General features: G+C 42.2%; 1 protein-coding gene across 3 annotated transcripts in view; it reads left to right on the forward strand.

The window, feature by feature from the left end:
- Positions 1-1,128: 1,128 nt before the first annotated feature.
- Positions 1,129-19,549, forward strand: part of LOC139754608 (uncharacterized) — a 385,727-nt gene continuing 367,306 nt past the window's right edge. Inside the window, exon 1 of one of the 3 annotated variants that reach the window (XM_071672050.1) lies at positions 1,129-1,302. In XM_071672050.1, the coding sequence (XP_071528151.1) occupies positions 1,265-1,302 (38 nt within the window). In that variant the 5' untranslated portion in view covers positions 1,129-1,264. The remainder of the gene's footprint in view (positions 1,303-19,549) is intronic. The other 2 variants (XM_071672055.1, XM_071672054.1) reach the window with 2 other exon arrangements.

The following is a 19,549-nucleotide window of genomic DNA, read 5'->3' on the forward strand; positions in this document are numbered from 1 at the left end:
GTAGTAGGGATCCCACTACCTTATCACTAATTTTGCGTATTTTGGTTTCTGTCCACCGCTCGTGCAAATGAAGTTAATGTTGGGTCTAAAATATTCGTAACGTCAACACTAGTGCTGTCATGCTGTCGTTCCTTTCAAGCTTACAAAAAGGTGCTAACATTCGAATATCTGTTCTTCCGGGAAAAGTTTTAACAGTAAGATCATCAGATCAGTTTATCATGAATGTTTTACATCCTAAGGCTTTCGAGATCTCGCGGATTTAATTCAAGTCATGGTAAACTACTCCATATTATAATGTCAACCTTAAATGAGGAAGTTAACTAGGATTTGCTATTTGTTGAATAAGAGTATTGATGATAATGATGATGACAATAATAATAATAATAATAATAATGATAATAATAGTAGTAATAATAATAATAATAATAATAATAATAATAATAATAAATCATAAGGAGTTTGAATATATCTATCTGGTTAGTCATAAAACCTGAGAAGCTGACGGCCGTCGAATTTAATGCATGGAGGAGAGTTCTCCCTTCCAACTCACCAAGTAACTGGCAGTCTTATGATCTTCCGTCATAACACCACCTGTTACTTGGTGATGGACAGGTAGAACGTCTTCATCAGTTTCAAGTTATGGCAGAATTCAATGACTAAACATTCCCTCAGATAAATATCACACCACAAAACATTGCTCACAAAAGATTAGGTAAAACAAGTAAAGTCGTTTAATCTTTTAAACGAAATATACTTTTCATAATAAACTATTGTATAATCTTACGACATCCAACGTGTGTAGAAGTGTTACCTCTTGAGCACAGAACTGTATCACAATTTGTTTCCAGAATGTAGCACAGCGAACACTACATTGCCAGTCAAGAAATCGTCTGCACAATTTCACGATGATAGAATTTGTGACACGTCATATTTCGCCAATAACTGTTTTAGTCCATTGTTATAATCATCGTAAGACTATTCTTCACTTTAAAATCTATAAAGGCATTTTTTTTATATGCATAAATACATTCAATATAAAACAATGATGTAAATGAAAATATTTGTAGGTGTAGCCCCATCAGGAAGAGCATTGCTATGGCGTGAAGAGTAGGAAGGCCGCGGTAGTGTGTTAGTTCATAGTGATATCGTTGTAATTCTTGATACTGTGCATCTTATGGAAACTCATATGAAACTTACATTTCCGAGTTCATTGTGTTGGTGTTTTGTCAGCATAACAGCGAATCAAACGTAAAACAAGCACAAAATGCTAGTTTATGTGGTAGCAGTTGTCGAGATGAAGCGGTGAGTGTTTATTTTGAAGTTGTCATATTTTGTTGAAGTAGTCCTATGACATATGTCCATCAAAATATAGATAAGAAATTCGGTAGAGTTCTTGTGTAGGGGCATCACAGAAACAACTGATGGGTTACGATGAAACACGTAGCACTCGGGTGATTTAGACTAGGGACGAGGGGGAGGGGATATTGCTTTTTTTTTTTCTTTTTACCAAACTTGAAGTTTGTGAATGTCTGTGATTAGGTAAAATGTGTGGTTTAAGTATGTAGAACACTAGATCAACAGATCCCTATGACATCCCCACTTCACAGATTCCGAGATTTATACTAATATTCAGTATTAAGTCTATATATACCAGATATTTTCAACTGTCGCCGTTGGAGGAAGTAAACATTTGGCAAACAAACTTCTTTGAAACCGAGTGCAAACGACATCATCATGCCCACGTCTTTTTCATTTTTGATAAAAAACAATATAAATTTTGGTTGCTAGGGGAAGTTTAAGTGAAATTTTCATAGTATATTTGTTGATTCTTAGAAGTGGTTCCCTTACTTTTACCCACATATTTCTCCAAATCATCATAGCCCTCCCCACTATCATTATGTGTTGACTTACAATAAAAAATGTTGTAAATTTCGTTCCATTGGTATAAGTTGTGTGGTGATTCAGTATTACGAATTTCCTTCAAATTCATCTTATTTCCGTGGTGCCCCTAAAGTGAATTTTCTTTAATATTTTTAACGTGAATACGAGTTTCATATTCATGTTATTTCTTTGGTGTCCCTTAAGTGAATGTATCTGAATATTTTTAACATTTGTTATATTTGATGCATACAAAAATCATGATGTGTTTGGGAACAGCTCTGGATTTTGCGTTTTGCAGTTGACCCTAATCAATGACATTTTACTTTGGTAGTTTGAGAAGTACAAAAATAAGGAACTTGCACATAAATAACGTAATTCTAATGGCTTGTAAGTATCACTATTAAGTATCCAGATCACAGGATGAATAAAAAGCATAAAAACTATCTGCCAACATCATATGTTCGTTCGTGTGAGCGGGCCGCAGGCTCTCTCGTTCACACACCCCGGACACCATCGGCCTTCCCATCCATTGTCCCTGCGCATTTTTTGTTCGGTAAGACTTGCACAGTTGAAGGATACGAGAGGCTCAACTGCAGCCAGACGCAGCTGCAGGTAGGCCTGGGACCCTGGGGAAGCTATTGTCCCGCTCTGTGCCCCTCGACCGTGGGTAGGCCTAGTGCAGGCAACTGCATTATGGCTGACGTCACAGCTTGATTGTTGTTGTGCGCGGCCACACTGCCTTACCCCGCCAAGCTGCTCATGCTAGCGTAATCCCCCAACACGCCACCAAATCTTCTCTTTAGTACCAACTTTTCCCCCTGATATTGATTTGTATTTTGACGAGGGCATCTCACCTCTTTTTTTCTATTCGATTTTGGCTGTGAAAGTTAATGTTTGTGGTTCATATTGTCGAGTCTGTTACGCATTTTGGCGTTAGATATTCTTGAATAATTAGGATCAATTTAGAATGAGATCATTCTTAATGTTTTCTCTCGCAACAATAAAGTTTATAAGTGCACCTATGGAATCCTTTCACATATTTATCTGTGCTAAGGTATGTGTCGGCGTAAATTTGAGTGAAAATTCCAGGCATTAACATATTTTACAATAAGACGGAATAGTTAGAATACAGATGGTAGACCAGGTGTAACCACTCGATGCACTCTCTCATGAAAGAAAAAGTTGAGCAACTGCAACTTGCACAATTCAATATTGTCTTGCCCTAAAGGGTACTGAATGACAGTTACTATTGAGTCCGTAATGTAACGTAATGTGTTATAGAATAATATGATTGTTATCCAGTGGTCCCCATTGAAAGTTATGAGGTAACAGCACTTGTTTTTTATCAACAAACGTTACAGAACGAGGGCAGGATTATCACATCTTTCATTGGCATACCAAAATTCTATGTCAAATTAGAAATTTCGCTTTGCTGTATCGGTAATAACTTTGATAAACGAAAACGTATGGAGATTAGGGTCTTATCTTTCAGCTGGTAATAACTATGATAGTTGGACATTGGTTGATCACCAATGAGCCATAAATGAACTTACTGAAGTGGACAAGCGATCACTCCGTTTGTTCGGCATCAGATGGTTGGTTGGCTTATTTGGGCGTAGGCCTGTCAACTGTCAGGGTCATAAATTCTGTTAAAGACTGTAAAACCACCATTCGAAATTGTGGTGTTCAAGATAATTCTTATATATAATTTCTCAATCCGCTGTTATCATTTTCGGAGATATATAAAGCGTTCGGTGGGAGGGATCTGAAATAGCGTTGTTCCCCATTTCCCACCAAAATTTTTAAACTTGAGAATATGACTGAACATTAGTATTCTAGTTTGATATATACTCTGCTAGAATTGGGAAATTTTAGTTTATATCAGAACATTTGCTAGTTGGGTTATGAAAACAGGATCAACTACACTGGTATAGTCCTAATTTGATAACGACTCATTTCATTGTGGTTAGACAGCCATTGTTTGCTGATTTCGCCCATATTTGTGGAAAGGCGACACGGATATTAGATTATATATCAAAGACCTGACTTCAAAAAGTATGATAGAATGATTGATGAAATATATTATTGATTTGAAACTTAGCACTTATGATACCATAGACTTTCAAGTCTAGCCTTTTAGCAGCTGTTATGATACCATAGCCTTTCAAGTCTAGCCTTTTAGCAGCTGTTATGATACCATAGCCTTTTTTAGCAACTGTTATGATACCATTGCCTTTCAGGTGTAGCCTTGTAAGTGCAGTATGACACAGAAACGATCGCATAGCATGTTTTCCAGCAGTATGTCTGTCTGGCAGCGGGTCAATTTCAAAACAATCTTTCTGGTGATTAGTTAAAACAGGCTCGTAACTTTTGGTGCACGAAATGTTTTCAAGACCACGGAAAACCTGAAATAAACATCGTGTTCTGTTACAAAACCTAGATCATACGCTACTACAATAATTGGGCTTAAAACGTACTGAAATATGTTTATCTTTGGTAGCATCGTGCGTCTGCCACGCCCGCTACATTGCTAACATTATTGAACACCATTATACCCTTTAAATAAGTGGAGGAATGTCCACAGACCAAGTAGGCGAATCGAATTGGTCCATGTGAAAGAAAAGGTTAAACGTTTGGTTTAGATTTTACTTTTTCTTTAATAGCTACGGCAGGGATCTTAGTTCGAAACCTAGTGTTTATTGTAACTTAGTTTAGAAATTCAGCTACCAGTTCGTTTAGTTTATAAGTGATGTTAACATGAGCATTCACCGCAATCTGGAGATCTACAGTCCGGGCTGTGCGCCAACTCATTTTACAAATAAAGTAGTTTTGGTGAAGGTTTACCATTCATGGTGAAAAGCCTCAGTAGTGTGATTGGCCCAAAGAAATTCAAGCGTACTTTGTAGATTGAGCGATTGGTGTTCATTTGAATTAAGTGAATGAGGAAATGGGTCAAATGAGGCAATATGAAAATTAAGAAAGGGCGTGTTTTGTCTTCGGAATAGAGTTGAAGATAAAGAAGATTTTAACAACATTGGGGCAGACACTCTATGGTCCAAACTTAGGCTGTATATATATATATATATATATATATATATATATATATATATATATATATATATATATACATACATATATATAGTAATTGTGTTACGTTGTAACCAAGCGCTCACTTGAATCGGCCAAAAGGCTTACTGCAGTTCCATATCATCAGGTTCTTACTTTCTAGCTTTGTGTAGAGAATCTCTCACTTACCACATAGCTGCAAGTAGTGTTAGAGAATGAATATGCATGGTCAGATAGATTTGAGAGGTGGGAGACCTGTTGCACTGATTCCTGCAGATACTGTAAACTAAACAAAGAATATATACAGTAAGCGCGAGCATGTGGGGTTGCTGGGGTTGCTGCAGTATGGTTAAAGCTTATTTTTAGCGATTATATTGAAGCCCCCCCCCCCTCCTTTAGGTTGCAATTACAGCAACAGTTGATTCCATCACATGTTTTCCTTCGATAAACTGGAAATGCCAAATGGTATAACACGTTTGTAAAGGTCTAATGCAAAAATTTGAACCGCACCTAACTGGGTTTGTTGTGTCTAGAGTGTTGATGTGTCGTAAGAACCAGGAATCTGGTTGATTAGTTTCCGAGGGTAATGTACAGAAACTCTAGCAATGGTTTGAGGAGGTTGGTTCTACTGAGAGCAGGAGGGTAGAGGTGAGGGAAGGAGGGTTTTGATGGAAGGATGCCTGTGGTGAGGGATTGGCGGGGGGTATGATGTGGAACAGAAGAGTGTGGTGGGGAAGAATTAATGTCCAGTGCAGTAGGGTTAGACAAGTGAGAAACTTGGAGAAGGGAATGGCAAAAAGGTATGGAGAAATTGAAAAGAGGGGGTGATGTGAAGATAGGAAAATGACGAGGAAGGAAGGGCAGAAGTCTTATCGCAGTATTGGAGGAAAATGTTTTGAAAGGAAGAGGAACATGAAGGAAGGAGAGAAGGAAGTAATGCTTGAAGGGGAGGGTGTGGTGTGGTAGAGGCAGGACGAGAGTGAGAGGGTGCTGTTGTTAGGGACCGGGTTGGAGGGAGGACAGGGCAGGTCAAGTGATGACTCATATTGGACGACCACCAGCCAGGGCAGACCCATATTGTTGACACCCTCCGTGCATGTGGACCGGGGAAGGGTGGGGGGGGGGGGGATTAAGATGTAAATATGCATATTCCTCACGCCACACTGCAGCTTCTGACTGTGATCAACCCATGTGGGGGGATATCCTGTTTACTAACATGTGTTGTATTTTACACATTTACTCGGCAGCAGAGATGAACCGCATATTTATAGGCAGTTGAGAGATTTAGAGTCTTTGTGTAGAAAATACGCACATGACTGGATAAATGGGAATGAGAAAACTGTCTAAACGCTTGGGTAGTTGGTGCCTATTATAAGGTTCTTAGTATAAAGACTGTAAGACGAAAGAAGACAGTTGACACACACGCGTGAACATAGCTGTCACAAATATTCATGTGGAGACTATATTGGTGGGGATATGGAAGAAAGAATAGTGTTCACGTATTGCCTGCGTGTCGAAGGGGGAGGGGGGGGGGGGCTGGAAATCCTCCCCTCCCGTTTTTACTTTGCAAAAGAAGGAACAGAAAAGAGGGCCAACTGAGGATTTTTCTTCTAATGATAAATAATTTGTTGGCGCTAACTTGCTAACGCGGGAAATGGCATATATATATATATATATATATATATATATATATATATATATATATATATATACTTTCATAAAATCCACCGTTTCCCGTGTAAGCGAGGTAGTGCCAGGAACAGACTGAGAAAGCGCGTCAGCTCACATCCCTTAACTCTCTCTCTCTCTCTCTCTCTCTCTCTCTCTCTCTCTCTCTCTCTCTCTCTCTCTCTCTCTCTCTCTTTGTATATATATATATATATATATATATATATATATATATATATATATATATATATATATATATTACATATATTGGTCTCGTATAGTTGTTATTGCCAATCTTTCGAGTCCTTTGTTTAGGTTTCCCTTGTGTGTGTGTGTGTGTGTGTGTGTGTGTGTGTGTGTACAGAGGTGACAATCCCTCCCTCGCTGTTTTCCTCCGCTTGGCCTGCCCTGGCGGCCCGGGGTGTCCTGACCGCTGCCCGTCATCTGGCAACAGCGGTAGGCCGCCTCGGCCGCCACACTGCTGAGCAACACAGGCCTATGGTGGATGCGTGGGTCACCGGCTACACATTTTCTCACGCCCTTCTTGCAGAAGGAGGAGCACCATTGGTCTCACTGACTGTGCGCATTATGTTGATGACATTGCGCGAGTACGTCGGCCGTGCCCTCAGGCGAGGAGATCGTGGCGCTGCTCCGGGATGTGGTAAAACAGCACGGGAGAGCAAGATGGCATGATGGGTGAGCGAACCAGGTTAGGGTAGGTCGGGCGGGTCGACTGAGGCCTCTCTCCCGCTGCACGTGGTCAACCGGTATTGTGTTGTTGACAACTGGGCGTCTTCCGCTCCACGTGTTTCAGTCTTCACTGATGTTGACGTGAACCATTTGGCTCTCCCTGTATGTCCCTCGTTGACACGATGTATCTTGGAATATGCTTAGATGTATTGATGTGTTTCCAGGCCAAAACTGTATTGATTTCATTTTTCATGGAATATGTTACCGCCCCATCATAGTATGTGAGTACACAGTGTAGGTGGCGTGGGTGTTTGCGTCAGCTGCAGCGCGTAACAAATGTATATCAACTGACTGTTATATTTCTCTCGTGTCTCCCCTGTTGATGTGATTATTACAGGAAAGTGCACTTGGGAACTTTCCGTGTTTCATATTCCCCGTGGACTCATAGGAATATATATATATATATATATATATATTATTTTTTTTTCTGTCTCCCGCGTTTGCGAGGTAGCGCAAGGAAACAGACGAAAGAAATGGCCCAACCCACCCCCATACACATGTACATACACGTCCACACACGCAAATATACATACCTACACAGCTTTCCATGGTTTACCCCAGACGCTTCACATGCCCTGATTCAATCCACTGACAGCACGTCAACCCCGGTATACCACATCGCTCCAATTCACTCTATTCCTTGCCCTCCTTTCACCCTCCTGCATGTTCAGGCCCAGATCACACAAAATCTTTTTCACTCCATCTTTCCACCTCCAATTTGGTCTCCCTCTTCTCCTCGTTCCCTCCACCTCCGACACATATATCCTCTTGGTCAATCTTTCCTCACTCATTCTCTCCATGTGCCCAAACCATTTCAAAACACCCTCTTCTGCTCTCTCAACCACGCTCTTTTTATTTCCACACATCTCTCTCACTCTTACGTTACTTACTCGATCAAACCACCTCGCACCACACATTGTCCTCAAACATCTCATTTCCAGCACATCCATCCTCCTGCGCACAACTCTATCCATAGCCCACGCCTCGCAACCATGCAACATTGTTGGAATCACTATTCCTTCAAACATACCCATTTTTGCTTTCCGAGATAATGTTCTCGACTTCCACACATTCTTCAAGGCTCCCAGAATTTTCGCCCCCTCCCCCACCCTATGATCCACTTCCGCTTCCATGGTTCCATCCGCTGCCAGATCCACTCCCAGATATCTAAAACACTTCACTTCCTCCAGTTTTTCTCCATTCAAACTCACCTCCCAATTGACTTGACCCTCAACCCTACTGTACCTAATAACCTTGCTCTTATTCACATTTACTCTTAACTTTCTTCTTTCACACACTTTACCAAACTCAGTCACCAGCTTCTGCAGTTTCTCACATGAATCAGCCACCAGCGCTGTATCATCAGCGAACAACTGACTCACTTCCCAAGCTCTCTCATCCCCAACAGACTTCATACTTGCCCCTCTTTCCAAAACTCTTGCATTCACCTCCCTAACATCCCCATCCATAAACAAATTAAACTTCCCCAGAACCTTTTTTTTTAAAGGGGAAGTAAATGTTTATAGTTGTGTTACTGGAGTGATAGTTTTCATACATGGTGCTTTGACAAGAAAATAGTGAAATAGGAAAAAAATGTAGCTTAGACATTGAAGCTTATGATACAGTGGTTAAATTGATGAGAACTACTATTGACGTTTGTGTAAATAAATTATACATTTCCTTTTTCCATAGCCAGAGGTTGAACCATTATGTGACATTCATTTTTTCATTTCATTTCAAGCTAGAAGTTTCAGTTTTCTAAATTGCTTCTTACATTTTTCATATGTATATATATGTATGTGTGTGTGTGTGTATATGTGCGTATGTATGAGTATGTGTGTGTGTGTATATATATATATATATATATATATATATATATATATATATATATATATATATATGTATATATATATATATATATATATATATATATATATATATATATATATATATATATATATATTATCCCTGGGGATAGGGGTGAAAGAATACTTCCCACGCATTCCTCGCGTGTCGTAGAAGGCGACTAGAGGGGACGGGAGCGGGGGGCCAGAAATCCTCCCCTCCTTGTATTTTTTTAACTTTCTAAAATGGGAAACAGAAGAATATATATATATATATATATATATATATATATATATATATATATATATATATATATATATATATATATATTTATATATTTTTTTTTTTTTTTTTTATACTACTCGCCATTTCCCGCCTCAGCGAGGTAGCGTTAAGAACAGAGGACTGGGCCTCTGAGGAAACATCCTCACCCAGCCCCCCTTCTCTGTTCCTTCCTTTGGAAAAAAAAAAAATGAGAGGGGAAGATTTCCAGCCCCCCGCTCCCTTCCCTTTTAGTCGCCTTCTACGACACGCAGGGAATACGTGGGAAGTATTCTTTCTCCCCTATCCCTGGGGATAATAATATATATATATATATATATATATATATATATATATATATATATATATATATATATATATATATTTTTTTTTTTTTTTTAACAGGTCTCTAAGTGAAGATGAATATTTACAGATGATTCATTTTGCACATTTCGAGATGAGTCTTAATATATATGTAAAGTTTGAATTTTGCCTTTGTTGAGTCTACGCGTTTCACGTGGTTTATTGGTACCCATATGAGTTGTACTGTACAGATAAGGGAATATTATTTTATTTTTTATTATTATACTTTGTCGCTGTCTCCCGCGTTTGCGAGGTAGCGCAAGGAAACAGACGAAAGAAATGGCCCAACCCCCCCATACACATGTATATACATACGTCCACACACGCAAAATATACATACCTACACAGCTTTCCATGGTTTACCCCAGACGCTTCACATGCCCCGATTCAATCCACTGACAGCACGTCAACCCCGGTATACCACATCGCTCCAATTCACTCTATTTCTTGCCCTCCTTTCACCCTCCTGCATGTTCAGGCCCCGATCACACAAAATCTTTTTCACTCCATCTTTCCACCTCCAATTTGGTCTCCCTCTTCTCCTCGTTCCCTCCACCTCCGACACATATATCCTCTTGGTCAATCTTTCCTCACTCATTCTCTCCATGTGCCCCAACCATTTCAAAACACCCTCTTCTGCTCTCTCAACCACGCTATTTTTATTTCCACACATCTCTCTTACCCTTACGTTACTCACTCGATCAAACCACCTCACACCACACATTGTCCTCAAACATCTCATTTCCAGCACCTCCATCCTCCTGCGCACAACTCTATCCATAGCCCACGCCTCGCAACCATACAACATTGTTGGAACCACTATTCCTTCAAACATACCCATTTTTGCTTTCCGAGATAATGTTCTCGACTTCCACACATTCTTCAAGGCCCCCAGAATTTTCGCCCCCTCCCCCACCCTATGGTCCACTTCCGCTTCCATGGTTCCATCCGCTGCCAGATCCACTCCCAGATATCTAAAACACTTCACTTCCTCCAGTTTTTCTCCATTCAAACTCACCTCCCAATTGACTTGACCCTCAACCCTACTGTACCTAATAACCTTGCTCTTATTCACATTTACTCTTAACTTTCTTCTTCCACACACTTTACCAAACTCAGTCACCAGCTTCTGCAGTTTCTCACATGAAATCAGCCACCAGCGCTGTATCATCAGCGAACAACAACTGACTCACTTCCCAAGCTCTCTCATCCCCAACAGACTTCATACTTGCCCCTCTTTCCAAAACTCTTGCATTTACCTCCCTAACAACCCCATCCATAAACAAATTAAACAACCATAGAGACATCACACACCCCTGCCGCAAACCTACATTCACTGAGAACCAATCACTTTCCTCTCTTCCTACACGTACACATGCCTTACATCCTCGATAAAAACTTTTCACTGCTTCTAACAACTTTCCTCCCACACCATATATTCTTAATACCTTCCACAGAGCATCTCTATCAACTCTATCATATGCCTTCTCCAGATCCATAAATGCTACATACAAATCCATTTGCTTTTCTAAGTATTTCTCACATACATTCTTCAAAGCAAACACCTGATCCACACATCCTCTACCACTTCTGAAACCACACTGCTCTTCCCCAATCTGATGCTCTGTACATGCCTTCACCCTCTCAATCAATACCCTCCCATATAATTTACCAGGAATACTCAACAAACTTATACCTCTGTAATTTGAGCACTCACTCTTATCCCCTTTGCCTTTGTACATTGGCACTATGCACACATTCCGCCAATCCTCAGGCACCTCACCATGAGTCATACATACATTAAATAACCTTACCAACCAGTCAACAATACAGTCACCCCCTATTTTAATAAATTCCACTGCAGTACCATCCAAACCTGCTGCCTTGCCGGCTTTCGTCTTCCGCAAAGCTTTCACTACCTCTTCTCTGTTTACCAAATCATTTTCCCTAACCCTCTCACTTTGCACACCACCTTGACCAAAACACCTTATATCTGCCACTCTATCATCAAACACATTCAACAAACCTTCAAAATACTCACTCCATCTCCTCACATCACCACTACTTGTTATCACCTCCCCATTTGCGCCCTTCACCGAAGTTCCCATTATGTAAAGTATTTGGGTATCATCAGATATATGGAATTGTGTTCTCGTTCGTTGGTACACATCCTTTGCATGTGTTGATGTGTGTGTTTTTGCCATTGTATTGGTAAATGTTTACGATGTCTCTGGGTAAGTTAGGGTGATTGTGCGTACTCCATGAATATTGGTGATCGTTTACATGTCATTGTTCAGTAACATGTCACTGTTCAGTTACATGTCACTGTTCAGTTACATATCATTGTTCAGTTAAAGCTATATATAATACAACAATAAACGCTGTGAATAGGATACATATGGGACGCGGGGAATGTCGCTTTGAAGCCATCCACAGACTTCAAAGTGTAGTTCGTACTGATAACTCGCTGGAGATAATCCACAATACGGTATATCACAGATCACTTTGAACACCTCCGTTTCTAAAGGACATGTATGATTAATGCAATTCATGGGGAGCACTATTGGTCACTCAGTATAGCGGCTGTAGCCTACACAGACTGGCAGAATACACGGTTATAGATTGACAGAACTATAGGTTATGGGTTTGCATAACTCGACTTGATAGACCGACAGACGTACAGAGGATAGATTGGTAGAACCAGGGGAAATAGAATAGTTAGAGGTTAGAGGAAATTTATAGGTCATGGACTGGCAGGATCAGGGTCTATACAGTGAGAATTTAGATTATAAACTGATGGAATCCCAGGGTACAGCAACAGCGGTATAATTAGACTCTAGTGGTGGCTGAGGGTGGAGAGCGACCAGCAGAGAGAGGCTACTGGCTGGCTAGTAAGACTAAAGGTTGGTTGGAGGCTACTGGAGATGGAGGTTAGAGAGAGCTAAAACTAAAGGTCGTGACTAGACTTGAGGTATATGTGTATAAAAAACTAGGGCAGGACTAAAGGTAAGAGACTGGAGCAGTAGCCTCTCAGAGGTTGGAGTCTGTGGCAGGCCTAGTGAGGTTAGGAAATGAGGCCTGGTGGTGGGGTTAAAGAGTGAGGCCGGACTGGTGAGGTTGTAAAGACGGAGGGAGACCTAGAGAGGTTAGAAACGTTCTGACAGTACTGGAGAAGTTAGAGACTGGCGTGGCAAGGTTAGAAAGATTAGAGGCTAGTATAGAAAATGGCAGTAGTCGAGGTGGGAGGCTGATGTAGAAATTTCGCGACCGTCGTTCACCTGTGACAGATGGTGTGGGCTGAGTTGTATCTTCCCTTGTGGGATAGACTCTACCCGAACTGCTTCAGGTCTGAATGTGTTGGACAGTGAGATTGGGATTAGTTGATGTATGTGAAGTAATCAGTTGGCCGTGTACCGTGGAACATCGGATGTGACTGGCACAAGCTGTGTAGTTGTGCTAAGCTGGGACATGGTTGACCTTATTAGCACACATGAAGAACGTCATAGCTGTGGGTCAGGGATGTCGACAAGCACACACCAGAAACAGCAGCTGAAGTTTACTGTATTTCCAAATTACAAATTTTTTTCATCCTCACTGACACGCTGAGCTATGTGCGTTTAAACGTATTGAATTAAACATGACCAGTCAGTAGGATTTTTCTCATGAGAATCAAGAAAAACGAAATAATTCGAACTTGGCTAAACCATTTCGTGTCTTTGCTGTTCAGGAGTACTAAATGGTGAGGTGAACGCCACGAACCAGAAAAAAAAAAAACTAGATCAGATCAGCTTGTCGTTCAGTTCAGTTTTTGTCATTAGTTTTCATTTCTTTGTTTCGGCGATTTTTGTCTCCTTTGTGAGGCGTACGTATCGACTTGTGTGTTGCTGGGTGTGGGTCGCAGTTGTGGCCTTCTCACGGCCGTGGCTTTGGGTGAAGTGAATATGAATATGTAATTGCGTATGCAAAGTTGATTACCATGTATGTTCGAAGAGAATCGGAACACTTTCATTAAAATTCTAAAAAATAAGACATTGAAGGTTTCAAAGCCGAATATATTCTTAAGATGGGACGAATAAACGAGCAGTGGACATTCATGTGTTGTATGAACGAGCCCCTGTACACAGCACAGTCAGAAATACATCTGTTGGTCTCTTGTGTTGGTCTGACTACGTCGGACACAGTGCTGGCTGGTGTGGAGAGGAGATGCAGCCAGGCTACACCTTCCTATATGTGGGCATTGGTAACTGGGGCAAGCTCTTACTTGTGTAGGACCATAATAATGGTGGAAGGTGGGTGTCGTGCCGGTCCATACTGGTGCAGGGTGAAGGGCAGGCCGCCAAGGATATTATTGCCAGCAAGGCCGGCCCGGGTCCACCCGTGGGAAAGGCGGTTGGTTGGGTGTTGGAGGTGGCCGGCAGGAAGGTGATGGTTGATCGACCCAGAGGATTAACTTAAATACACCCAGCGGATAGGAGTGATCTCTCAGGTGTCTGCCATGCACACCATGAACTGTTGTCATTTTTTTTTTTTTTGAAGTGTGTCTGTATGGATGTACGTGAACACGTGTAAGTGCCTCGAATGGAATGTGGTGTATGCGTTATTTTCTGGTGTAAGCCACCAGTTTGTTTCATGTTTGGTCTGCCAGCGACACACAGTAGACTGTCCTGCCCATCATGTAGTAGTATTGTGGTCTTGATCACCCGGGGTGAGGAGGTATCTGCCACATCTCCCTCACTGTACTTCTTAAGTGATGCACATCAGCAGCAACGGTTACTGGACTTCTCACCAGACGTATATACATTTATGATCATTCCAGTTTTCTGGGAACTTTCAAATGCTGATGTTGATGACAAGTATCGCGATGTTGGGGGTTATTATAAGTCGAATGGCACACGGATGATAGTTTCCTACTATTACTTACATGGATAGACTTGGCGGATTTTTTTTTAGTCCTTGATATTGAGAGTCCGTGTTTATGAAGTGTTTGGCTGCGTCGCGTCTCGGACGTTTTCGGTAGGTGGGTTGGTATAGCTTCGTCCGTCGTAATTCGTCATCTGGAGTCACACACGTGAACTCGCAACCTAGCCTTGGTCATAGCTTGAAACGCCTGATGTGTGAACCCGCAACCTAGCCTTCCATGGTCATAGCTTGAAACGCCTGGTGTGTGAACTTGCAACCTAGCCTTGGTCATAGCTTGAAAAGTCTGAATGAGATATTCATGAAATATTTTGTACAGTTGTTTCCCAGCTTATAAAATAATGGATTGGCATAAAAACCCTCATATTAGTTGGGTTTTGCCCGAGTTAGGCCGCCCCATTTAAGAAGGCTTAAACTGGGAACTTATCCTGGCTTATAATTAAAGTTCCACCATTGGCCATGGAACTCAGTACAGATTTATTTTCTGATATTTTCCAGAGAATATTTCAACCCCGTTCCTATATCTCTCAGTGCTGCAATGCGGGCGACACAAGTCTCCCGTGCAACGCCCTTCTTCAGTTACGTTTGCTGCGTGTGTTTTGGAGTCTGTTGTTAAAAGTATTGAAGCATCGGGTGTGCGGGAATGGTACAAATATTGAAACTGGGTGTCTGGATAAACATGATTGCGTTTCCTGCCTTAGCGTGGTAGCTTCATTTCCTCCACTCTTCCACTCAAACTTTCGTGCAGTGCACCGAAAACTGATTACATCATGTTCGCGACGATTTAGTAGTTTTGTTCTGTCTTGGAAAAGAAAAATTCAGATATATTTTTAAAAGGTTTTGAGTCAATTGCGACAGAATAAGTTGTCACATGTTAAGATTCGTGTGGTCACTTGTCGCTGGCTCGTTATATGCCTGGCAGACGGCGTCTTCTGTAGGTTGAGCATATTCTCTCGTGGTGTCGTTTTACAATGAATTCCGTTTAACAAACTGAAAAAATAATAGGTTATGTTCATATCCTCATGATTTTATACAACGATTATAAAGGGACTACGTTTTCTTTATGTCCTCATGATTTTATACAACGATTATAAAGGGACTACGTTTTGTTTATATCCTCATGATTTTATACAAATATTATTAACTGACTTACTGCATTATTTATAATGTAACTTTCCATAATGCTCTGTACAGTATTACATATATAGTTTATAGGAATTGAAAGGTGTTACCGGACTCCGCCTGCTGAAGGTCAAACTACGAGTGAAAAGTCGTCTTTGGCGAGGATGTATTATTGGGAATACAGTCTCGTCAAAGACCTTCTCACTTTAAAGGAGTCTTCATTTCCTTGCTACTGGACGAAGCGCAGCTTGAGGCTGAAGAAGCCTTCGAAAAGGCTATGGATAACACCAGGAATCTACTTTAGAAATTGCCTTAGAGGAAATTATAGATAAAAAAAGTAAAAAAGAAATGAAATGTTTGTTTCGAAACGACATCAATAAACAGGTCTTTATTACTATTGTTATTATTATTATTATTATTATTATTATTATTATTATTATTATTATTGTTATTATTATTTTATTATTATAATTATTATTATTATTGAATTTGTAATTTCATATGAATAAATTTCACCTGAGGATTATTTTCTAAGTGATGAATGAAATTCCTGTTGAGTGTTGTAATTCATGTGGATGAGGAAGATTAATGTGGTCTTGTCAGACCATGAGGAAGTGGGTGGGTGGGCGGCGGAGGAGGAACACAAGGAGGAGGTGCAGTGGGTGGCTGGCTGGGAGGAGAACTTTCACTGTAATTGTCCCTAGTGTTCGCGTCCGTCGCTCAACACCCTCCCACCCTTGTGACCTGACCTCACCTCGGCCTGGGTCACCTCCGGAGCGGGAGGTAGGGGAGGGAGGAAAATGGGAGGTAGAAAGGCGTAAAAAGATATCAAGAAGTGTTTTTTTATATATACATATCTATATTTTTCGCGTTGTCTGTATACTGGATTTTGCCGACTAAGTGACAGGTGATGTCGCACTGCTGGTAGTTCATACCTCGCGTGAGAATAACTTTGTGAAGGGTGGAAGGACGTCTTCAAGAACTTGTGTTTAGACCTGTCCTACAACATGGCAATGTTTTCAAGCAGCGGTAAACACCTTGAGAACGACAATCGACTCGTAGCGTTAGGCTGAGATAGAGCGTTGGTCTACCCTAGGATGGTCGTGTTCGCTTGTGTTCAACTCCCGTAGTCGCTCTCGTGGTGCACCGTGGGTGAGTGGTCACAGAGGACAGAGCACGGGTGGAGGTTCGCCAATATCCGATGTCCAGCCTGTCACATTTGCAGGTGGGGGGGGGGGGAGTAGGGTAAGGGAGAGGGACAGGTGAGTGTGTGTGTGTGTGGGGGGGAGGAGGAGGGGGGATAAGCCCCTGGGGGTAGAGGAGCTACAACTGTGAGCGAGGGTGTAAACCTCCCCTCCCACCCTCCCCCTTTCCCCCAGTTGGGAGATATCAGGGATTTCTTTATTCTCCAGTACACAGGATCGGACGTCTGACGGCCTGTGGTGGACGACGAAGAAGAAGAAAAAAAAAGCATTCGAGACGCCAGCGAGACGATGGCTTTCCCGATGTTCACTTCCTCTGTGGCAGAGGAAATAAATCATCCACGTCGATTTATTCTTGAAAAATAGGGGATCAGGAGATTCCCCCTCCACCTCCACCTCCACCCGTAACGTTTTTTAGGGTAAGTTGGGTCAGTTTAGGTTTGTACCTCAAGCTAACCTAACCTAACGTAGGCAGGTGATTCATGTTAGGTCGTTGTATGATTATGAGGAAGAATGTGCCATGTTGTCCACCAGGAGGGTACGGGTGAGGAGAGAGGTGGCAGTTAACGGAGTTGGCTCCGTTACGGCTGGTGACCAGTCCCGCCTGTGTCCTGCTCCCACCATCCTCCCTGGGGGTTTGAGAATCTGAAAATCTCATTAATCGTACACGTGAAGCTGTGGTATTTGCCTCATGTTCTGCTCCGCTCTCCATATGCCAACCCAGCTCTCTCTCTCTCTCTCTCTCTCTCTCTCTCTCTCTCTCTCTCTCTCTCTCTCTCTCTCTCTCTCTCTCTCTCTCTCTCTCAGAGCGTGAATGTTTGCTGACCCCCAGCCTGTCGTGGTGTGTGTATGTGTACAAAGTACAGAAAGGCCCTTACCGACCCAGTCTGTGATGTCTGTAGCTATATACCGGGTAGCACACACACACACACACACACACATACGGTCTTCAGCCCACCTGTGCAACTTCCCCATGCACTGCTCTGCTCTCCCTTTCTATATGTGCTGACGTGGCCTGTGATGTGTGTGTGTGTGTGTGTGTGTGTGTGTGTGTGTGTCCTTAAATATTGAAAACGTGGGGCCAGGGGACCCCTCGGCCCAGCGTCACCTAACGCCGATATTACTCTCCATATACGTGGGTACTGACTGACTGACACATCCAGTACCATGCTGGTCTCCAACCGTGTGATAGGCACGTAGGAGTCCTCAGCCCATGGTAATTTGCCTCATTACTCGCCTGTGTTTGTATGACTCCACATTTAAAGTTAAGTCGAGTGCCTGTGATGCGTTAACCTCTCCACACCACAACACTTGGCCTGGGGGGGGGGGGGGATGGCGGAGTAGTTAACGCACCCGAGCCTCAGTCAGAGTTGGAGGTCAGGAACACTGCACACCAGACGCAGGTCTTCAGGTGTGAGGCCCTAGAACCGTGCGCCCCACCGCGCCGCGCCCCCCGGGGGTGCGAGACCAGGCAGGCAGGCAGGCAGGCTCAGGGACGGACAGGATGCTAGAAAGAATGTGGTGATAATGATGGGGTGGAAAACGTTGCCTGGGGGCCATCCTGGGTCAACAACAACAACACCCAGCCTGACCTGACCTCACTCACCCTCTGCTGCTGCTGCTGCTCCTGCCACTCTCCCAGTGAGAGTGGAGCGGGGGTGTGGGATGGGGGGTATAAAGGGGAACAACAGTTGAAAAGAGGAAAACGTTATACTTTGTCTGATTTCATAGCGGAGCGTGAAGTGTGGGATCACCCGGGTACTGTGCTGCGCCAGGTACTGTACTGGAGAAGGGGGCAAAACAACACCACTGTAGGTTGGGTTACATTTTGAATGTGTTTCATCAGATAGTCTCATATGATCTCTGCCTTCACGCAAGACTCACCGTATTCCTTCATGAGACAACACTCGTACTCACAGTTCCGGTGTTCATACTGGACACTGTTCGTTATTTATCCCAAATCATGATCGTCGTGAAATACTAAGTTATCACTGCTTTATAACATGTTTGTACCTTTAAAGCTGTTAACACAGTAATGACCCCTCGACCACAACTGCTTCTTCACATGTTATTGTGCTACACACCTGGGATCATGTTGTACTGCACGGTACACACATCATAACCTGGTTGTCTTTTCGTAACACTCACATCATCATAACCTGGTTGTCTTTTCGTAACACTCACATCATCATAACCTGGTTGTCTTTTCGTAACACTCACATCATCATAACCTGGTTGTCTTTTCGTAATACTCACATCATCATAACCTGGTTGTCTTTTCGTAATACTCACATCATCATAACCTGGTTGTCTTTTCGTAATACTCACATCATAACCTGGTTGTCTTTTCGTAACACTCACATCATCATAACCTGGTTGTCTTTTCGTAACACTCACATCATCATAACCTGGTTGTCTTTTCGTAATACTCACATCATCATAACCTGGTTGTCTTTTCGTAATACTCACATCAT

Source organism: Panulirus ornatus, chromosome 17, assembly GCF_036320965.1.
Source record: "Panulirus ornatus isolate Po-2019 chromosome 17, ASM3632096v1, whole genome shotgun sequence".
In the NCBI taxonomy this organism is placed as follows: Eukaryota; Metazoa; Arthropoda; class Malacostraca; order Decapoda; family Palinuridae; genus Panulirus; species Panulirus ornatus.